The sequence below is a fragment of the Aplysia californica genome, unplaced genomic scaffold (genome assembly GCF_000002075.1).
Source record: "Aplysia californica isolate F4 #8 unplaced genomic scaffold, AplCal3.0 scaffold00165, whole genome shotgun sequence".
NCBI lineage: Eukaryota > Metazoa > Mollusca > Gastropoda > Aplysiida > Aplysiidae > Aplysia > Aplysia californica.
The window spans coordinates 512,454-535,978 of record NW_004797435.1 but is presented as its reverse complement, the minus strand read 5'-3'; the positions used below and the strand labels follow the sequence as shown (position 1 = coordinate 535,978).

Genomic DNA, 23,525 nt, shown 5'->3' with positions numbered 1-23,525 from the left:
TTTCATCATAGTTCGATTAGACAGAATCCATCCAAGCTGTAGATCGTTGTGAGTTTGTATGTGTGTATGTGTGTGTGGTGCGTGCGTGAGTGAATATGTGTTTGCAGGAGTATGTAACACTATGTACCTTTAAAATTGATTTGTAAATCCATCATATGTATCATGTTAAGCGCATAGAGCATTGCATAAGTGGATATGCGCTATATAAATGCAATCCATTATTTTATTATTTTCCGTCTTCACCCGTCTTCTTTTTTATTTTGTGTTAGAACTGTTCTTGTGGAAATTACTGTTGTTAAAATCTTACTTTAGCCTTGAGTTTGATCCAAAGGTCTCCACACTTAATACATACTTTCACTTGAAGAAATGGCATAATGGACAATATCATATTATAGGCCTATTGTAATGTTTACAGTTTTAATAATCAAGTAGACATGTTCATTGTCATTCTCTCCTTACTTTTTTTTTTTGCATTGTAAAAAAAAAAGAAATTCAAGTCAAATTTTGTAACCCTTACAAAGTACTGCAGCAGTATAAATAGAGCATGAGTACGGCTACACCCAGGAAGCACACATGGCCCTTTTTGTAGGGTTGATCTACTTGAAATTAAATCGTGAAACGAGCTAGCGCTATAAAAGGACATAGACCTTGACCTTCTTTAATCCTTACTTCTTTAATGAAAAATTCCTGTGTTTCTTTTAATATAAATTATATGGAAATATATGATGAATGATGAAGAAAACTAGTATAAATAGAACAAGTTTTAAAACATTTTTTTTTCCCTAAAAGTTTGAAGTGTCAATAAAAGCTGAAGTGTTTACTAATAGAAATTGTAAAAAAATTGAAGTTCAGACCACATTTTTATGTGTAGAGGAAAGGGGGGGTGGAGTGTACTTCTGAGTGAAAAATAAGATAGAAAATGTTAGTTCTGAACCTTATATCAGTTATATTAATATCTGCAAAATGAATGAAATAGTGATTTGCTATCACATAATCTTTTTTTCGTTACAACAAATTTGTCTCTTTTACATGTTTTTTTTTTATATAGAATGTTCAAACATCTTTACATTACTCGTTAGACAGCTTTTTTAAAAATGTGAAAATAAACTGACCTGAAAACATATTCTTTCCACTGTAGGAACAGCATTAGTGTGAAGATGGAGTTCACTGATGATGAGATCCGAGAAGAGCTGGCTCGATTAGGATATCAAAATGTTCCTTCAGACAAACTGATTGAGTTTAAGAAAGGTAAGACTTTGAATTATATTTCTACTTAAAATCTCACACTTTTATATAAAGCTTTTATAATGATTATATGGACTCCTTATTTTGTTCGCTGGTTTTGTTTTCTTTCCTTTAGCGCAGAGAAACTGACACTTTGTGACATGTACAAGTATATAAGCCTTTCTAACTTAAAAGTTAAGCTTGCCTGAAGTGCCTCTTCAATCTTTAATCTTTTTCTCCCTCCATGATGAACAACACAAATGGAGAATTTGTTTGAAATTAGTATTTACAGTCAAGAAATAAACAGGTAGATATTGTAATTGTTTTACTGCTTTTTTTACTATTGTCATGCTGACTCGATATAAACTGCAACTCAACGACAGTGCTTTATAGTTTTAGGCAGTGGTTAGCACAGTTTCTAATGTCATTATTTATTATATTTTGCTTACCTTTACAGATCTCTTGAAATTAATTCATACAGAGAGGAGTAAAAATACCTCTTTGAATAGCAGTACTGAGGAACAGAGACAGTCAAGATCACCAGTTGTCAAAGAAAGTAAGTTGTTGATTGTTTATTCTCTGCACTTTGCAGATTAATACATCGTCAATGTACAGTTCTAATCAAGATATTAATTGTACTTTAGTCTGCATTTTTATTCTATCTAGGATTGTTTTTGGCAGAGAGAAGTCTGTGCATTACTAAATTATAATGATATAATTATTTTGTGGCCTAAGTGAAAAAAATATAGGTAAAATATAGTAGCAATGCCCACCGAGCGCATTTTGTTCTGCCGATTTTTGGCCCCCGCCGCGGGGGTGTTTCGTGGGGCGAACTAACGCAAAGGTTGTTGTCTTCAACTCGCTCTCACGCCGCTTCTCGTGAATGGATATGAATGAAATTTGGCAGCCAATCAGAAAAGAGGTCAATCTCGTAGTATGCAGTTTGACAACTTTGTACCCGTCCAAGAAGCAGTCGAAAACATTTGCGAAAGTGGTTGATGTGGTGCGCTTTGAAGATTTTTCGGAGCTGTGATTTGTCAAACTGACTGATACGTTGTATACCATTTTTCTTTATTCCCTTAAAATTTCATGCTTCTGTGTTTAGCGGTTTTTGCGTAATCTTTAAAAATGTGGGAGTAACTAAGGGAAAAAGCGACATTGCCATTTGCGCGTGCTGGGTGAACGACCGGCGGCTGGGAAATTTCCACTGAGTGACGTCATCAGCCATCGGTTGCCTCGGGCGCTACAAACGAGGCCCCGCTTATGTGAATCGGAAAGGGGGGGGGGGAAGGATACTTGAAAACTAAACGAGGGCCTTGATAACTTGCATTTTGGTTGCATTTTAGTCACAATACAATAGATGTAGTCATTTGTATTTGCTTGATTGCATGACAGAAGAATAGAAACAGAAAAGCAAACATTTTGAGAAGTGGTATGGCATTGTGTTTGCGTTATGAAAGCCTATTGCCCCCCTTGGGAAAGCATACACTTGGACTCGTCCTGTGTGCTATGTTTGGAAAAGTGAGGCATTAAGATTGTTATGAAAGAGTACGGTACTTATTAAAATTTAGTCCAGTCTGGGAAGATAGTCCCGTTTATACATTGTTATCGTTCACGCGTGCGTGCGTGCGCGTGCAAGTGTGTGTGCGTGAGAGAGAGAGAGAGAGAGAAGGGGGGTGTGTAAATATGTTACATTTATAGTATGAGTTGTAGCCTACACATGCGAAATATTCCCATGACTTGTAAACTATAAACGCATCTTAATCTACCACACAATAGGACACTGACCAACAATGGATATACACAGAGACGATCATATGTTCTAATACAAAGTACGCATGCTTTTACTAGTAGAGAACTTGATTTATTAGACTAAATCCAGTTCTCTACTTACATTTTTGTGACAAATTGATCCAAAGCATTGCTTGGCAAGGAGGAACCTTTTATGTTGCCAGGTTTCATTCAAATATGACTTTGGGAGAAGATATGACTGATAATCTTTGTAAATCTGTAAAGAACGCCACTTTTTTACCTGTTAATGTCTTTACAACTCAAAAAGTAAGATAGATATTAAAAATCTGACAGCATGACTAGATTTTACATCAAAAACTGTACTAGACTGCCAAGTTTCATTTACATACTCCAAGAAATAGGCAAGCTATGACGAATATTGTCTCAAAACGCACCGAAAACCGCCACATTTTTACCTATAAACATCTTCATAACTCAAAAAGTAGGATAGCTATGAAAAATCTGAAAGCAGGAATAGTTCCTGCACTAGAATATGTACTGGGTTGCCAAGTTTCATTTAAATACTCCGAGAAATGAGCGAGTTATGATGAATATTGTCTCAAAACTCACCAAAGAGCGTCCCATATTTTGGGTTTTTTTCATTAAATAAAAGTGTACCAAAAATTAATTGATTAAAAAATTCGTAACTTTTTTGTTTATTGATGGATTTTAAAAATTCAAAAAGTTCCATGCTCTGTTAAGATACAGCTACACAATGCACCTGTTTGCAAACACTTTCTGACAAAAAAAAAAGGTTTTTCGTGGTCATTGCTAAATATAGTTTTGTCTTTGGAAACTTAACTTGGTACAGAGTTTTAGGGATATGTGCCATGTTTCTTTGTAGTAGCTGGATGCTATGTTTATCAACACATTGTTTCTTTCAGAGAAGTTAGGAGTCAATACTCATAACATTGATATATTTATTTTCAGACTCAGAATTTGTGACTGGAAACTTCACCAATCACGGGAGTCAGTGGATTGAAAAGGTTTGTTTTTTTATTCGTCTTAGGAACATGTACCACACAAAAATATGTACATTCATAGATACAACTGGCTGCACACAACTCATGTGCTCACTCACTTTTATGAGCTTGCTCTTTTGTTGTAGAACAAAATAAGCTGTTATTTGTGGTTTAACCTTTTCGCATCGTGCGGCTTTCACGGTGCGCATTCCCTAAGAACGCCATTATTTTATATGCGCTATTCCCTGGAAACGCGCTATTTTGGGGTATTTTCAAAGAAACATACCTCAACGGTTTTAAATCGTAGATGTTTGTATTTGGTGTTAAAGTAAAGTTCAAATCTTTGTCAACACAAAAATAGTTTTTAGGACCACATTCACTTTCTTTGACAAAAGTCGTCAACTGTACAAAAGAGGGTATGACGCTGAAAAAAAGAAAAGTTTTCAAAACAAATTCTACACCCCGATACACACACTAAACAGTTCAATGGTCATTCTTCAATGATCTTAACGCCTGTTCAGACTGGCGTGATCCATGATAAATATAATTCAACTAAAACCAATAGAAAAATCAACCTAACGAGTGAAAAATGTGCTGTTGTGAGCAGCTTTATGAACAGCTCAATATACTCAAGCATCGGGTGAGTCAGCTGCTTCTTTCGGTTCAGAGTTGAGTTGTACACCTCAAAGCAGCCAGGATAGAGTGCAACTTTGCAGTTTGAGCCCTAGTGCAATGTCATTTTCTGTTGGCATTTTCTGTTCACTGCCGACATCCCAGCTCTGTGCACATTTCCTACTGCCACCTAAAGGTTCTGTATCCGTGGTGTTGTTTTCAACCTGCTGACTCTCTTTAAGAACATGCCTCTTTCATAGTTAGGAATGTTACAACCTAATAGTGTCAGATTCACTGGACCCCATGATCACATCCACCGTCTTGAGTACTTATTTCTTGACAACATTTGCCCTCTGTTTCTGCTGGGTGTTTTCTCAAGAATAAGTCTAGATGTTACCAAGTGGTTCCAACACTTCATCAACTTACGCCTGAAGCAAAATGCGGGTTCTCGTAGTCTAGAGGTAAGGAGTTCGCCTCTCATTCTACAGGTCCCGGGTTCGAAACCTGAAAGCGACGGAAAATGTTCTTCTCTGAAAAAAATGTATCCTTTCGACTTCTTTTCTGCTCTCTGATCATGTTCTTGCGTCTGATTTCGTCTCCACTTTCTGCCCTATCCAAGCTCTACCCCTTTGCCTCCTCCTCTGGACTCTTTCTGCTGCCTTTCTACTGCTTCTCCTTGGCACCTTCTTATTGCTGTCTTTCAGCTACACCCCTGATCGCAGGGCAGGTAAGATCTAACATCTAGTCTTCTCGGATAAGGATGAACAAAACTCGGAGATCCCGTGTGCAGGTTGCGCACGTTAAAAATCCATTGGTGATCCTAAAATCGATAAGAGGAGGCTGCAGCCACTCCCTGGGCAAGATTCAAATTTAATTCCTACCAAACTGAAAATGTGTCCTGCGCGTCCATGACCTAGTGCATCTGTGAGGGTCGTAAGACACTTATCAAAAAAAAAGGAAGAAGGAAAAGTATAAAATTGTTCACCTGAATTATCTATGCCGGACATGTTTTGATCAAGTGAATAATGAAAAGGGGTTTCTCCTCTCTTTGAGACCGACCTTACGTTCCTTGAAGTTTCGACATTTGAAAAGTTCAAAGAGAGACAAGGTTCTCTCTCTCTCTCTCTCTCTCTCTCTCTCTCTCTCTCTCTCTCTCTCTCTCTCTCTCTCTCTCTCTCTTTCTCTCTCTCTCTCTCTCTCTCTCTCTCTCTCTCTCTCTCTCTCTCTCTCTCTCTCTCTCTCTCTCTCTCTCTCTCTCTCTCTCTCTCCCTCTTCCCCCAACCCTCTCTCTGTCTGTCTGTCTGTCTGTCTGTCTGTCTGTCTGTCTGTCTGTCTGTCTGTCTGTCTTTCTCTCTTAAAATGTAACTGTAGAAGCTTTACGCCCCTCCCCCCGACATTATCTAAATCATTAAGGAGGCGGGCTTCCGACCATGCCTGTCAAGGTCAACGAGGGTGAAAGGAATCCAGCGTCTCAGAAGAAAGACCGATGTACTTGATAGAAATGTTCTCCCCACTCAGGAACTGAATTCGGGTATTCAGCGAGCGGAAGCGAAGCGTCTAACTGCTATACCACATAATAATAATGTCTGTTCTCTCCTCTCTCTACCTAAGTCTCTCTGTCTCTTTCTGTCTCTGCCCCCCCCCCCCCCCTCCTTTCTGTCTCTGTCTCTGTCTCTGTCTCTCTCTCTCTCTCTCTCTCTCTCTCTCTCTCTCTCTCTCTCTCTCTCTCTCTCTCCTGACATTAGTGGTGTTATCGCCAAACTCTTTGCTATTTCAAGTAAAGAGACATGGGTTAAGATTCACGAATGTTGACCACCGGAACACAATTTGCCAACGCTTCTTTCTTCTGTCAAAATTGATAATTATTGTTTTTCTGTATTCCTTCAAAAAATTCTGTGGGTTTGTCAATGCTGTATTTTCCTACATGTTCCTGACATCTGTGTTTTCTTTAGTATAGCTTCTCCCTAACCATTCAACCAAATGTAAGCCCTATGAAGATCTTCAAACTACAGCAAAGAAAAGGAATCGGGAATGGTAATGTTACAAAACAAGTCTGGTCTTGAAAATACAATTTTGCAAAGATCAGTGTAGGAGAAAAGAAAGGGGAACAGAACAAAACAAAAAAATTGAAGAACAAACAGTGTTACTGAGTAGACTGGAAAGCCTTCCGTACTATAGTCTGATTCAAAGTAAGGTATTCAGGTGTCACTTCAAAGACTCTTCTTAGGGTACAAGAAGTTTTTCCAATTCGGAAGGGAGCTAGTAATAATGGAGTCTAATTGCAATATCTGCCAGGTCGAGTTGTGGAGAAAAATAGCCATTTTACTTAGTCCCTTTTGGTCACCAGCACTTGTCCCAGTGATAGTTCCACTTTCAAAACTCACAAAATCAGGCAATCCACCGAGAAAGCAAACCTGTCTTAATCACTGTAGTCTAGGAGGAAATCAATCTTCCGTTAAGTTTCTGTGGCCAATAAGAAAGCGTGCTATTTTGTTTGTTCCTCATATTACAATTGCAGCCAAGCCCGTTGGCCTCTTCAGGTTTTCGTTTCTCTCACTCAAGACGGTACAAGCAGATTCAAGTTTCGATTTTATAGCACAAAAAAATGGCAATACATACCCTTTCATGTTTATAATGCCATTATCACACTCAACCACCGTGCTGTTTGTAGCGTAGGGTAGTATGTTGAGTGGGTCCTGAGTTAAAACACCTTCACCTTTTCTAAAGCAGGGCTGATTTATACGCTTCCAAAACCTGCTAAGTTTCCACTTCCCTCGAGCCTTCAAACCTAAAACATTCCAAAGTTATTCTTTCTTTTGGTTTTTTTTTTTGGCGTTTTTTTTAGCAAAGAGAAACGTGGAATCGTCTTTTGACACAGTACATCATTAGAGAACAGAGACGTACCCTGATTTTCTCTCGCAAACTTCACTTAGTTTGAATCCTTCATTGGTGGGTTTATCCTTCAGATTTATAAACCTTGGATCGGGAACGGCCTTTGAAATATACCATGGTTCGTCAATACAAGGTCCTGTTATGCTTTTCACAAGTTAAAAAAACAAATTCTCTTGTAGATTCGGGATAAATTAAATGCTTTATCTTTTATGTCATGAAAAAGCTCTCCGTAGTCCACTTGCGCTATGTTGTTTGACCTATGAAACAAGAAGAGAGAACTGTCAAAAAACCTTTTCTTTGTGTGTACATCATTATTCAGCAGACAGATAAGTGCAAGCATGGGCTTCCAGGTCAGTGGTTGCAGAGTGTCAGTATCTTGAGTATACCCATGTGAAAGAAAATAGATAACAAAAATCATTCCATTTCTACAAGATTATCTGGTTTCTTGGTTTTGCAACGTAAACGACTTGCCAAGGTTTGCAGATCTTTTCGATTGATCCCTTTCCCAATTTGTCGTTTTGTTTTAGTTTTATAAAAGTTTATAAATGCCTCTGTAATGATCAGCCAGTAAATATCTAATGCAAACGGTTGTTTGGGTTGTGAGATTTTGATTCCACCGAATACAAGTTCCAGTGAACTGAGAAGCGCAGGGAAAGTTGTTTGTGTTTCAAGCCCACAGTATTTTATCTTCTAATCCCTCCACTTATTCTTATTCATGTTTTTGTCTTTCTATACTCTCCTTTACAGCTGTACAGCATGTCCGTCGCCATATCGTAATTTCAACAACCAGTCAGTCCTATCGTCCATCATCACATCATCAGTGTCTATGCATTCTAACCTCACGCATTCTCGATTCACTACTGGTTGCTTCTTTGGCAAAAATTTAACGGGTATGCTTTATAGTCAACCGGCATAGTTTCCTCATCCTTTCAAAACCATCTTCATCATCGGTCCATTCTATGTAGATAGAATCCGTGACTCCTTTGAGAGTGAGTCTTCTCAGCGTCGGTCTAAGCGCCACAACGTTCAGCGTATCGTATGAAAAACGTCTCGGGAACGCTCTGGAAAGTGACTTCAGAAATTCGCCGGTAAATCGAAAAGTGTTCAAGCAACTCAACTTCTGACAGCAAGAAACAATTCGAAAATGGTATCTGAATACTTTTTCAAATTTTGACAGTGAAAAACGAAAAGGCAAACTTTTTGTTGCATGCACAAGTACGTGAATCCAGGGTGGCGCGGCCCGTCGTGAAAGGTTGTGAAATAGCGCGCGCCAAAGAGGAGCGGTACGTTTCGAGGTAATATAAAAACAGGCCGCCAGCGTGGAGCAGCGCGTTGCGAAAAGGTTAATCTGAGCCCACTGGGCCCTGCTCCTTCCTTTACTATTGCCTTTTTCAACCGTTTCTGAAACAAACAAAATATGAAAAAAAATACTGTCAAGCACTGATATCTCAAACACGTCGGGGATTGACAAATATGAAAAACATATCTGTAACTTGAGTAAACCGTGATCATAGAAAATAAGTGAAAAATGGGGGGAAAAAATAAAGGAAAGTAGATAAAACACTGCCATCATGAAAATGAAAAGTACCCAATATCAATAGAAGGATGTATAGTTAATGCCTGTCGTTGGGCATCAAAGCAAGGGAAAGTAAGAGAGTGATGCTGATGAGCCTTAGAATTTGCATCGGATCTTACTTAAAAAAGAAATGGGTCTTATGTTAGAAGACCAACACTGGACACAGCTCACCAACTACCCCTCTTGTGTAATCACTAGGGCTGGGCGAGTACCCGGGTAGCAGGGTAAAGAGCTCAAAACCGGCTAACCGGGTATTGGTATGAGGTACCGGGTTTTCTACTGCCCTTCGTAAATGCTATGCAAATGCACTTAAATTATGCTGAGCTCTCTAAGTCAATACAGTATTCGATATTGGCCAATATCGACTAGTGCCCTCCGCTGCTTGTACCTCTTTTTCCTGGAAACCAGCAGACCACAATAAATGCCACATTTGGGCATGTTATAAGAAAATTCCAAGAATCAATCGGATACTTTGGTTGGGATAGGCCTTTAGTTTTAATTTCAGCATCCTTATATACGGAAGCAACTGGTGGGCATTTCTAAGAATCCAACGTAGAAGCGGACAATTTCTAAGAATTATGTGAAGTAAAGTAGTTTAAATAGCTTTGGCTTTTTCATTTTAGCACAGTTTCTATCTAGATGTCTTAAACAAAGTCATACGCTTGGGATTACTTTGAGAAAATAAAAGACGGAAAAATCGCCTCCTGCAACATCTGCAAAAACATAGTAAAAGTTGATGGGTCTAAAACTTCAAGCCGCTTAAAGTATTTGAAGGGAAAACACGCAAATGAAATCGCAAGCCAGCAGAGCAGTACAGAAGCACCATACGATAATTGGAATGTCAGGTACTTGGGTATTTTTTTCATTACCCGGGTATTACCCCATCAAATTACCCGTATAATCCCAGCCCTAGTAATCACTTCCTGATTCCATACCTTCACATTCAACCAACCACACTTGCACACAAACACAAATATAATTCACACACCATATGGCCCAATGCAGCATCGCACTGTATGTCTTCTATTACATCCCACCACCCCATCACCCACCCTCACATGACTAGATTCAAGGAAGTTATAGTGCTTTACAACTAACAGACACAACACAACAGACAATGTGGCAACAGTGCGTCTTGTTCAGTGAATCATTCAGCTGTTTGTCATAATATCTGTATGGGTGTTTGAGATAATAGTTTTGCCAATTCGAAGAAAATATAGCAGTTCAGCCAGGGGATGGCAAATTGTACAGGCTCTCCCTGATTTTGATTTTTCCAGATTCGTGTTGTCTATGCCCGACTGTAGTATGAAATTGTATGTTATTACCGACTATCATTCTGTTGATTTTTCTCATTATAAGATTTATTGACATTAACGCTTACTGGGCCTGTCTTAAATTTTAATTTTGTTTAAAATGCCTTGGAATAGTACACATGGTTATCTCTATATTATATTTATGAAAGTTCATCACTTTGCCCGCCTAAAACTTCCAAATCACTTAATTTTTTAATTTGACAAAATTAATGGTGGTTCAGAATCATTTAAAGGGTGCACAGTTTTATTGAGGTGCCTGAAGTCCCTGTAATTTAATTTTCAGTTTTTCATTAGTTTCGTTTAGATCTAATCTTGGGAAAGTCCGTCTTCTAAGACGCCATTGTAAACAAGCGAGGTTTCTGTTCACTAGCCATGCGCACTGACTCCACACTTCTGAAATTCTGGAATGTACAACCACAGAGTATAGATCTAGATCTTCTAATGTTTTGCATCTCAATATTTATTGCTCCATTCCAGTAAAGTTTAAGTTTAGTAGGCCAATGACTTTCAGTTTATGTTAATGCACCGATCATTCCTTTCATCGAAAGGGGGCCCAGCTAGTTATTCATATTTTTATTACAGGATGACAAAGATGATTGGTGCTATAAAGGAGATGGTGTAACAGGCACTTTAGTGAGTTTCCCCATTTTACTCAGTTCTTTTAAGTTACTATTTCTGTGTATTTTCAATATTATTTTTTCGAGGAATTTTTATTGTTGTGCTGTCGTGTTTAAAAAAATGAAAATATATGCAAACATCTGCGCCGTCTTTAACTGGAATAAACAATGCAGTCTATGATTTTACTTTCAATACTTTCATGTGAAATTTTTAAGTGAGGAAAAGTTCAGGGTGACCAGCAAAGTCGTAAAGTCGTAAAAAAGTCGTAAATTCGGCGCCCTGGTCGTAAAGGTCGTAAATGGTAGTAAATTTGCCTTGAAGGTAGTAAAAATTTGGTAAACGGTCGTAAATTAGCCTGCATACTGAATGATGAAGCCAGGAAGACTTTTCAGTGAACCCTAGCCACATGACTCCGTTTTTGCCGGTCGCGATTGTGATATAATTATTCGATCACCTTTTCCCCGTCCGAGAGTACGTTTCACACAAAAGCGGCTATGGCGGCAGGTGGAACACGAGGCTCGATCGGGAAAATCAAGATCTACTTTCGCTTTCGTTACCACCCTGAAATTTGGCGTAGATAAACTGATAACGCAACATTTGTACAGGTTGTGCAGTATACCCGCTTTGTCGCTGTGCAAATAAAATTAATAATTACTCGGACTCTTCACCGTGCTGTCACTTGTAGGGGTGGGGTGGGGGAGGGGGTGAAAAGAAAATACAAGCTTTGTCCGATTTTTAGGTTGTCGGGTTCGCCAGCGGGACAGGTCAGTGAACCTTCGCGCGAGGCACTACAAGGTACGGCGTCGGTGAGCACCGGCGTTTGTTGGGGTCGCCAAAGTTCATTAAAACGTTGAGCGTTGCGAAGTATAGGACTACGGAGTAGGGCAGGGATTATTGATTTTTTTAAGAGACACTCTGGAGATGGGGGGAGCGGATGAAGGCAACACCAGAGGACAAAAACTGTAAGCAAATTTCAGAATTTTGATTAGATTTAGAGCTCTCTGCAAAGCGCGCGTTGGTGCAGGCCTTGTGTGGAATCGGGATCCTTCATACCTTGTAAGCTATGTTATTGAAAGAAAGTGTTCGCGTTTCATTTGTTGGGTGACTGGCAGATTTTCAGTGTCACTGCCTCTTGCCCTCTCACAGTTCTTACACCTCTCACACTGAATAGGTTTACTCGAGTCATTACGTGTGTGTGTGTGTACGTGTGTGTGTGTGTGTGTGTGTGTGTGTGTGTGTGTGTGCCCGTTGTTGTTGTGTAACATAGCCCTGGAAAATGGAGAAGCCGGTTTGGCAGTCACCCTGTGTGTACACATTAGGTATAAATCTACCCCCCTCCCCCTCCCACCTCCACCAGGGCAGTGCTACTGACTGAAACGTCTTTAGGCCATTCCCAAAGGGAGGATATTAACATGTTCTTATGCACAGTAGAATTGTAAATGGGCTGATTTATCAATGTCATGCTCATACTGTGCTGGACCAGCGTAGGGGGAACTGCTGCCTTTTCTGTCCTCTTCTTTACTATCGTCATTTTCCTCTACTTCTTTTGTATGTTTTTCACGCCTGTGAACTACAATTTCCAGAGTGCCTTGATAGTCGAAGCTTGATTCCCTGTTTGGACTTCTCTGTTGACATCCACCCCTTGTCGCTCATATCACCTATATGCAGTTGCGAGCGCCGTAAAAACCTTACTAAAACTAAATCTAGCTGCAGGCAAGCTTGCGATTGTCTGTCTATCCTCCATTTTGTCGACTGGACTTTGTTGTGTGTTCTTTTAGTTCCATATGTTATGTAATAATAATGTATATGTTATTGATGGCGCAATTTAACTCCCTTTTTCGAGCTGGTGTGGGGTTTGATTTGCTGGGTAGTAAATTTTTTTTCCAGGTAGTAAATTTTTTCAGGAAATATTGCTGGACACCCTGAAAGTTGATTGTTGCAGTTTTCTATTTTACTCTGTACTTTCATTTATATTTTTATTTTTTTGCTACACAGGAATTTAGAGAAGATTGGCAGTATCGAGGAGGAGATAAAACCACAACTTCTAAAAAATATGTAAGTCCTACAACTGTTCTCACCGAACAGGTCACTTTTCCCTGGGGTGTTTTTATTGGCTAAAATCTCCCCATGTGGTCTTAAAACCGCAGTGTATTTTGCTGTCCAGTTTTAATGGTTCTCAAAAATGTTTTATTGTGTATGATTGTAAGGATGTGTTTTTTAAACCCCTCTGTTGCCTCATAACATACGAGGTCTGTCTCAGAATAAAGTTTCCCTCCCCCATAAAATCAACAGTACGCAACCAACAGCCACTAAATTTTGTGACATCATGACATCATATCAAAGAAATCTCAAAGCCAAATTGCAAGTGCAGTGGTGAACGGGTCATAGAGCTGTGACGTGTCAAGTGTGGTGTTCTTGTGCACTTTGTCCAAGGCAAATTCCAGGAAAATGGCTGAGCAAAACATTGGTTTCAACCTTCTCATGCTATGATGTCCAAGTTGTGACCAAATTTTCAACTCTTCTTGGCAAGTCTGCAGCTGAAACCCATGTAATAAGGAATAATTTTCCATCAATTCAAACAGTAAGGAAATGGATCGGGGAGGTTGAAGGTGGGAGGTCTGACATGAAAGTTGAAGTGCACACAGAAAACACGGGCAGAGAAAGGTAATGCACATTGGGTTTTGTTCGACATAAGTGGCATCATACTGAGCTGGCTGGTCACACCTGGCGTAACTGTCAACGGTGACTACTACAGATTCGTCTTCAAAGACAAGCTGAGACCTGCAATCCAGACAAAAAGACCCGCTTTGCTTGAAGAAGGCGTCATCCTGCATCATGACAACGTGCCTGTTCACAAGTCCAGAGTTGTGAACGAGCTTTTTAAGGGCTACTATTGGGAATTATTGGAACATCCGCCCTATTCGCCTGACCTCACCCCTTGCAGCTTCCATCTCTTCCCCAAGGTGAAAGAAATGCTGCGAGGTCGGCGATTTGAGGATGAGGACCTGATTCAAGAGGCTGTGAGAAAAGCACTCGTGACCTTGGACAAACGATCACTGACCACTGTCTTTGACTGCTGGGTACATCAAATGGAGAAATGTCTTGAACTTGGTGGTTGCTACGTTGAATGGATATTTGAATAAGCTTTCTGTTGATACCAGATACAAGGTGATTTATGATTATATGTGAGGACAGCATGACAGGGAAATTTGATTCTGAGACAGACCTCGTACCTGGTTATGTCACAAGAAAATTAGTAATTTTCAGCTTTGTGCCATACCATGAACAGAACAGAAGTTGACAAAATGTACCACTCCTTATTGCCTAAATGATGTTACATGCACATCAAGTTAATTACCTGGCTCCAATTCTTCTGTACAGAAATTTAGCCACAAGCTCTGCGCGGATTCGTATAAGGGAATAAAAAATGGGCATATTGGTACCAAAATTGCTAGTATTAGTTTTCTACTCGGCTTGCAAACGATCATTAAACACAGGGATTGTCTTGTGGACAACCAGGTTCTCTCGCAAAACGTGAACATCAAAATGACTTTTGAAAAGCAGACAATTTCACCTTTTGACTTTGATTTGCAATTTTTTTGAGTAAGAGAGGGGATATAGGGAGTGAGGAAAGTGAAGAAAGTGACATGATCGAAGACCCGAGGTTTGAAATATGTTAGGAGGGGGCAGATGTAGACCGCAAGTCCACTAACACTGAGACATGAATGTAGCTAAAGAGCTAAACTGAAAATCAGTGCTGACAGTAGTCATGCACACCCCCTAGCAATGAAGAGTTGATATGGAAGTGCAAAACGATAATTGTGTTTTTGTTCCAAGCTCCATTTAAATCTGTATAACCACAGCTATAGAATGAATTCAATTTCTAAAAAGGAAAATGATCTGTTAAACTGCTATATGAAGTTGATGATCTATTATTATTAATCAATGCAAAAGTGTAAATATTTCTTGTGGCAGGTCCTCTCTGTAGTCAATGATACATTGTTGTAAATTCAACCGAAATTGGAACATCCTGCTTAGAAAGGAAAATGACCTAAAGGTCTCGTGACTTCTCTTTTATTCTTTAGTGACAAGTGTTTGATTCTTCCATAAAAACTGTTTGGTTCTTCTATGACAACTGTTTGGAGAATTTACATTTCTCATGAAGGCACAGATTACGTTTGATTCTGCTGTTGAGACCATTGTAAGCATGTTGTGATTACCTTTCAGGATTATTCAGGAGTGGATCACCATGACAGAGCGTGTAAAAGTGCAACTGCCACAAGGTCAGCATCTGAGATGCGCAGAAACGGTGTTCCTGGATCTTATGCCAATTATGAATTGCCCTTGGATGTGGAAAACGGAAAAAACAATGATAACCAAAGTAACAGCATGAGGGATGGATTTGAGGATGACAGTGGTTCCAAGATGATTAAAAGGAAAACATGCAGGTGTGTTTCTCATGCTGGTTTTGACACAAAATTTAGCTTTTGAAGCCAAGTATCATATGTTAACATTGTTGCTCTTGAGAAGGGGCCTACAGTTCAAGATAGTGTTTCGCCTGTCTTTCTAGTTGTTGTTGTTGGGGGGGGGGGTGGAGGGGGTTATGTCTATTAATTTCTCTCAAGATGTAGTTTTCTGAAAGATGCATCTTGGTTCAGCTTCACTCTAATGCTTTGAATTTTTAGATTGCATATTATATGTCATAGGTATCATCTCTGTTAGGCAAAGCTTTGTAGTCTTTCTTTACACAATTGGGTAGCCCCTTTTGTGACAAATGGAGCAATTATGCACAATTAGAGAATTCACTGATGATTCCAGAAGAATTTAATGTCACTCAACATTGTCTATTATTATTTCAGAAAGATGGAGGATGGTTGCAGGAGAATTGATGAATCTTTTTGTGATAGCGAAACAGGTGAATATTGAAATGTTTTCATTGCTCACTGAAAAATGTAATGACTGTTCTATTTTTTGTGGAAACAGGTTAAAAATAGTTTGTATTGCTTTTGAGTCTTACTCAATAAAAAGCAATTTGGAGGGAGGGTAAATTTTTTAAGGTGTGTACTCAGTGTACTGTCAATATAACCATTTCCAGGGCATAGAAATTTATTTTTGCTCTTACACTAAATAGGGCAGAATGAAATAACCAAAACATCTATATTTGAACGTGATCATACTTAATCCTGGATGTGAAGACTTTACTTCACCCAACTTATTATTAGTTGATGTAAGGCATAAATCATTTTGATGCCTTTGTAATGTGCCAGTTTGTAGAGCATTTTAGTAAAGTGTAAGGGGATGAAACTAATTGAAAGTCTGCGTTCATGTAACGATGCGTATATATATTGCTAGCAACACTACAGTTTATCCTATCCTGTTGTCATTAATGTGTCTTGAACTTTCAGATGGCATCTTTGAGATTTATGAAAGAATCAAAAGCATGGCCATGAGGGACTGCGAGTGTGGTAAATCTCGGCCAACAACGGCAGATGTAGAGGTATAATGTGTCTATGTTTTAGTTATAAAAATTAGTGCACCTATTTAACCAATGAGATCTCATGTTATAGGATTTACTGAAAAGACATAATGTTGTTGATATTAATAACGTTAAAAATGGGCCTACAGTGTACATAATTTTGATGATTTTCTTAACAAAACATTTTGGAGGTTTAGTCAGATTTTGTTATGCCTGTTTCAAATTGCTACTGCCCAGTAACACAAAGTTCTACATGCAGAATGGTTCTTGTATGGGAATTGCTAAATTTGATATGATTACTTTATGAAATACAAATCTATTCCCACCTAATTTTTAGAATGTAATTAGTCTTACGCGATGGAGAATACTTCTCCCCATTTGAAGTTTTATATTTTGTGAAATGTGAAGGAGGGCATTTAGGCTAACTGATGTCACAATACATGTTTATGAATCAGATATAATTGTGGGTTGATAGCAAGGTTGTAATAATTTGTGCTGGTGGAAAAAATGTGAGCTTGCCTGGTGAAAGGTACCAAAAGACGCATTTGTTTGAACCGAAATATCTGGCTTCAAAGGTCAAAAATAGAGTTTTTTTACAAAAACTAAGTTCCATTAAAAATGGATTCTTCAGCCATTAATATTTACAGGAAATTGAGTTTCTCTTACTTTAAAATACATTTTTAAAGATGTTTTTTAACATGAGGTATATTGCATAATCCCAAAACAGTGTGTGAGAAAATTGGTTTTCCGAGTACACACTGCATATGGTTTCTCTTGTCCATTCATAAAGTTGACTCAATCACTATGCATACCAAAACTAAGGTCATTCTCTCCCCTCTCTAATGGCGAGTAGAGCACATGAATATCTAGAACATGTAAACGAAGCAAAACTTTGCGAATCCACACCCTTTCATTTTTTTTGGAGAGCAAACTTGTATCGCATATTTCTGCCCTGCGCAAACCTAGATCTAATTTCTTGAAAATTCTTGCTCAAGGTGGTAGTGAATTTGTTTTGAAGACGTAATATAAACATTTTGGAGCTGTTCTTTATCTTAACTGCTTTTTAAATTTGGTTTGTGAGTAGCGAATGTGTTGTCAGGTCGTCTCAAAGCGTAGCTCTGTCTATTTGAAGCAGAAACAAAGGGGAAACTTTAAAGTCGTTTCTCTCAAAACTTTGTTTCCGTACCCTGCCTTACAAAATCTCTCCTATCTGAAAAACTACTGAAGATACTTTAAAAATTCAAAAAGCATATTGTTCAGAAATGATCCCTGTACATGAAAATGCAAAAAAACAGGATTCTTCAAAATGCGTCATTTGGTACCTTTCACCTGGCACACACACAAATGATGAATAGAAAACTCATTGCCATGTTTTTTCCCTCTTGCAGCCCCCATACCGTCTTAAAGGGAAGAAAAATGCATACCCATCATGTAAGTAATTCTTTGAAAGCTGAATGTTCTTATGATTTTACCCTTACTGGTTTCAAGCTCAGATTTCTATGGTCAGTGTTAGGAGGGTGCTGGTATTCTTGATTAGTTATTATATATATACTTTCAGTGAGAGGTGAATGATGAATAGAAATGGTCTCGTAGCCTTTCCTGTTTACATTTTTTCATCAACAGTGGCATTTGTTCAACTTCCTGCATATTTGACAACCTTATGGTGATTTCATTCTTTTTTGGGTTTAGTTACCGGCAAAGGACAAGACTGACTGCTGACGCCGGTTCTGGCTAACTTTTTCTTCAGAAATGAAGACAAGGCTTCAGCTAAATGATGGTGGTCTATTATGACCTTCATAGTCAAACCTGCAGTTGAGAAAGTCATGAGGCAATTAAAAGTCTTTTAGTAGTGCTTCTTCTTTATTTTTGTAATCGTGATGCCAGACTTCCTCACGAATGCTGAAGTGCCTCTATGTTGCCACAGTTTTTCTGTTCTTTAAGTGCACCTTTTGTACTATGTCACTGCTCTAAATGAACTTGTATTTGACATTTTTCAAGTTCAGTGGCCATGTTGCTTTGGGGATTACTGGGACTGGCTAATCCTTACTTTTCTGCACATATGGTATATTGTTTTTAGCTGTAGTCAATGTGCTTGTTGAAATAAATGTGGTTGGAAAAGCAACTGGCAACACGGTCTTGTAGGAAAAATGGCTGATTATTCCCTACAGATATTTTCTGAAGTGAGTTGAAGAACACACCATTGACATACTCTGAATCTAACAACAGAAGAAAAGTAATAAACATGGTAATGTGCCTCAACTTTCTAAATTCCATTTCTCCTGTAGTTTGTACAATATTATTCATATGTGAGGGATCGTGGTGAAATCAGGCAATTGTCCAAATAATGAAATCGAAGAAACTGGCATTTTACTGTCCGTTTGACAATTTTTATTGATATTTAAGAACACATTTCTGTGTAGATTTTACTGAAATGTTGATAAATTAAGGCACAAAAATGTAAATTTGCAGTTTCTAAGGACCCTCAAACTTTGGAAGTCACCAAACTTTGGCGGCCATTTACTCACTAATTATACCTCTGAAACCAGGTGACCGTCACCTACTTCAATCGCAAATATCTCGACTTTTGTTTATGATAGATTAGTACTTTTTTCACTGAAAGCAAGACAAATGAACAAGGTGTATAATGATACCAATAATTCAAATTGTCCAAAAATTGTCGAGCGCCTGATTCCACCACGTTGTGACACATAATAATAATATTACTATGAATTTCCAGGTCCAATTTATTTAAATTTCTTAGCACCTAATGTGGGCTTTTGTTCTTGAATTCTTTTTGTGGCTGGAGATTAATAGCCATTGCATTTATTTCTGTGTAGGTCTTGTGATCTTTTCACTCCAAGAAGCTTTTATTTTAATACTGTGCTGTTCAGTGCTCATACAAAGGCAATGGTGAGAGAATAATTAGCTCACTCAAAGACGTCCCTTTTATGACCTCTACCTGATCATTGTGTTAAGTTAGTCAGTCAGGAAATGTATGCACATTCCAGTGCTCTTGTTAAACGTTAAAATGTGAATCTGGGATTCAATGGCGGAGCAAATTTATACAGCTCTTTTCTGCTCTGTGAATGCTCAATGCGCTTTCCAGCTAAGATTACATGAAAAAGTACACTTGCTCATCAATAGCCATAATACATGAATACATTGGCTCCATTTCTATTTTTATGTATCTCCCTTTCTCTCACTTCTCTCGTCTACTCAGTCCCGTACATCTGCAACATTTTTGCATGAAATAATGGATGAACCCTGACAAACAAGCTATGTTTTAATAACTATTTACACTTGTTGTTAATGAGCTCATCCCTCTGTGATAATAGCACTATCGCTCTCTTCTCGGCTTAGAGCATACCAAAATTGACTTTGGCCATTAAAGAATGATTGAGATGTCACTCCGAAGATTCAATGTCTACCTTTTGTTATCCCTAGTTATAAGAAAGATGGAACCGCCTCACACCAGAAATTTGGTGCGTCAAAAGCCATTTGATAGGCTGCGAATGTACCAGAAACTGTGGAAGGCACAACCCGCAGCCGGGGAGGCACACCGGTTTGAGCTACACAAAGCTGTGCACGCCAAGTTGCTGGAGAAGGATGAGATCAAGGTACCTTTGGGAACTGTGTATTTTGTTGTGAGCTGTCTCCTTTTTTGTGTGTGTGAGCTGTCTCCTTTTTTGTGCGTGTGAGCTGTCTCTTTTTTTGTGTGTGTGAGCTGTCTCTTTTTTTGTGTGTGTGAGCTGTCTCTTTTTTTGTGTGTGTGAGCTGTCTCTTTTTTTGTGTGTGTGAGCTGTCTCCTTTTTTGTGTGTGAGCTGTCTCTTTTTTTGTGCGTGTGAGCTGTCTCTTTTTTCATCTGTTTGTATAGTAATATGTCCCTCAGATATTGAGGGCACAGGTCAGCGTCTATGGTGTAATGGTAAGGCGCTTTCCCATTGCCCGCGAAAGACATGAGTTTGATTCCAATGTGAGAAAATTATTGGAATGAGTATTTCCATCCGTCTAAGAGACAGGATCAAAGCAGCCTGCCTTCTAAAAATTTTAACTTGCTGACAGGATGGAAAAACTGTAATCATCAAATCAATCATTGCGGTTTGCTGTGCACAGTTTGGTTGGTGGCACAGAGGAATGATGTTGTGTGTTTTAGCAATGTCTTCTGTGATGTCTCCAGACATTTGTTTTGTCTTCTTCTGTTTTTTTCTTAAATGTAGGTGTTTTTATATCCCCATCAACACAAGTTAGATCATTTAGGAGGTGGGCTTTAAACCCAGGCTGAGAGGGAAACGACATCCTAGTAGAAAGATTGAGACACTGTATAAAAATTCTTCCTGCTCATGAATCAAAGTGGGTAGTTGGTGGGTGCTCTGGTGTGGTTTGCTTTTTCTTTCCTATCAAACATCTGTCGTCCTGATCTCCCCTCCTTCTATTTTGTGTTTGTTACTCTCTTGTAATGCCTCTAGTCTTCGGCACTGATATGACCTTTAATTATTGTGTTACAAGTGCCGTAAAACACTTACTAAAACATGAATCAAACTCAGGCTCGTGCATGTGACACCGAAGGTCTAACCACTACACCACAGAACAGATGCTGTTTTATTTTTTGTCCCTGAGAAAGATTGAAAGAATGTTTTGCCTCGTGTGGAAATGAAACCCAAGTGACCAAGAAAGTGGTCCAAACGAACAAGTATCCGTAGCAAAGAAAATCTTTTGGCATTTTCATTTGTTTTCTTTTCCTCTTCCATGAGTAAAATCAAGCCCTCCCACTAAAAATTAGTTTTTCGCAAAAGTCCATTGATGCAGACACTTGGCTTTTGGGGGGTGGGGGTTGAGCTGTGCAGTTTTCATTATGATAATAGTTCATAATATTAATATATTTTTCGGGGTATCTGTCAGATTTCACTGCGCTCCAAGAAAAAGGAAAAGATGGTGTGTAAGTGTAGTGGTGATATTCATTATTTATTTGAAAGCTTTGTGTTCTCCAGGGAGAGAAGAAATATGTAGATTTGGTGGTATTTCAACGCGTCCCAGACAACTTTATATTTTGTGTATCGCAGTTGTGCCAGTCAGTCACCCTTCACACAAACAAATGTGCTGTCATGGTTCTAATGGCTGATGTGTTGATGTGCTTCTTTATACTCAAGCATAGCAAAATCATGTTTTTCCAGGTGGACCACAAAGTGTATGTGCCCAACAGATATGTTGTTCCCACGGAAAAACCTCGAAATGCCCTGAGATGGAAAGTACGACAGTGCCTAGAACGATATGAAATGCCTCCTCATGGATTCTATCACGAGACTTGAGAACAACATTAGCTGCAAACAATCTATCTAGATGGGAGGTTTTTATCTTCTTTTAATTAGCTGTATTTTTCACTATCGTTGACATGATTTGAACTAAATAAATTATATGTACATATTCCATCGCATGATTTGCTCATCTAAATGAAGATTTTGGTGCATTTATCATTATCCGTATGAATTTATTCGCACTTCTTTTTATCAAGCAGTTTTTCCTAGTACAGTGGTTATGTAGAAGTAATTACAAGCATGTATAGCAAGAGTCCTGTCTGGAGATCACACTGCTACAATATAAACTGTTCTGGTATTTCCTGTGAGACATAATTATCAGTATTAGATGCACTGCATTAACATAGATTTAATTATGGCTGTAGGTTGTGGTCAAGTTGCTTTGAATAGGACTAGCTTGTAACATAAAAAACAGAAATGGCATAAATTTTAAACCATCTTATCCCTCTGCAGTTTGCATGAGAAGAATAATTTGGAAAATTTTGCAATCACATTAGTTATGTTAGAAAAAAGATCTTAAAATTTTGGTTAGTTTTTTTTAAACAGTTATAGAACAGAAATTTTTTAAGCGATGATTTTGTCATTTCTTGATATTTTTTACTGGCAACCTCCTCAGGATCTTTAGTGCATTGTATGTGGCAACTAATCTCACATTTATTTATGTCTGTCCATCTCAGAGGATATCAATGTATTTATTGCTGTAAACAAAACTGAAGACCTACACATTAAAAAAGATTTGCATACTTAAATATCTGATTCTTGTCTTGTCTTTGTTGTGTGTGCAATATATTTGTGGGTGGCAGGCTCTACTTTTGTTTGCAGTCATGATCTATTTCAAGAGGTGTCTGATTCAAAGAAATTATAAACAAACAAGATCAAAGTGTCTACTTGTTCGTGGATAGGTATTCCTAACTCTCATATTAAATAAGGACTCTTAAAATGGCACATGGAGGAGTCTTACACTTAGTTAAGCAGTTGATTTGTCTCTCTAGTGAAAACTAGTCATGGCCAGACACCCGGAGAGTTTTTCAACACAACTTATTACTCTCGCTGACTCTCGAAGCGGAGAGTTGTGATTGAAGTCTGAAGGCCATTGCGCTCAAGCGACTTAATCACAGTCAAGTGTTGAAATGTGCTGACAAGTCTTCTAGCTCACCTGTTTTGATACAATTGCATAGGCTTCTGTGGTGCTCTATGGCAAGGCCCTTCGCCGTTACGTAAAGAAGTCATGAATCATGAGTTCAATTCTCATGCAGGTAAAGTTATTATATTGGGTATCTAGGACTCTATTCCACTCAGCTCAGGTTGACCCCGACACTGACAGGAAGGATTAAAGCAGCCCACCTCCTACTCCTAAATTATCCAAATTATGTCAATGGGGTTTTAAGGCATTACTGATCATTATGACAAAATTGCTCTTCTCCCACTGTGAAGCAAATGGTGGGAAGGAGTCTCTAGTAGTCCAGGACCTGAACAATAAAGATTTATCTTATCTTGTCTCTGTCATTCTACCTCTTTCTCGTCTCTATGAAACATTACAGCAACTGCAGCAGACCTGCACTTATCACTACATGGCATTGGACAAGGGCGAGAGCCCAGCTGTTGCTGGATCGATAACAACAACAACAACAACCTCTTTCTCGTACCGTACAATGACATATCACCTCTTTCTCGTACCGTACAATGACCAATCACCATTGTGTTTATAACCCATACTTCTCTATAAATCTACTTTATAAAATCTCCCC

At 38.6% G+C, this 23,525-nt stretch overlaps 1 protein-coding gene across 2 annotated transcripts in view; it reads left to right on the top strand.

The window, feature by feature from the left end:
* Positions 1 to 22,526, top strand: part of LOC101858340 (hydrolethalus syndrome protein 1 homolog) — a 28,847-nt gene extending 6,321 nt beyond the window's left edge. The window contains exons 2-12 of one of the 2 annotated variants that reach the window (XM_005097846.2): positions 1,139 to 1,248; positions 1,682 to 1,780; positions 3,946 to 4,001; positions 10,953 to 11,003; positions 12,984 to 13,043; positions 15,216 to 15,436; positions 15,848 to 15,903; positions 16,394 to 16,485; positions 17,853 to 17,895; positions 19,909 to 20,081; positions 21,637 to 22,526. In XM_005097846.2, coding sequence (XP_005097903.1) covers positions 1,158 to 1,248; positions 1,682 to 1,780; positions 3,946 to 4,001; positions 10,953 to 11,003; positions 12,984 to 13,043; positions 15,216 to 15,436; positions 15,848 to 15,903; positions 16,394 to 16,485; positions 17,853 to 17,895; positions 19,909 to 20,081; positions 21,637 to 21,771 — 1,077 coding nt within the window. In that variant the 5' untranslated portion in view covers positions 1,139 to 1,157 and the 3' untranslated portion in view covers positions 21,772 to 22,526. The remainder of the gene's footprint in view (positions 1 to 1,138; positions 1,249 to 1,681; positions 1,781 to 3,945; positions 4,002 to 10,952; positions 11,004 to 12,983; positions 13,044 to 15,215; positions 15,437 to 15,847; positions 15,904 to 16,393; positions 16,486 to 17,852; positions 17,896 to 19,908; positions 20,082 to 21,636) is intronic. The other variant, XM_005097847.3, reaches the window with a different exon arrangement.
* The last annotated feature ends 999 nt before the right edge of the window (positions 22,527 to 23,525 follow it).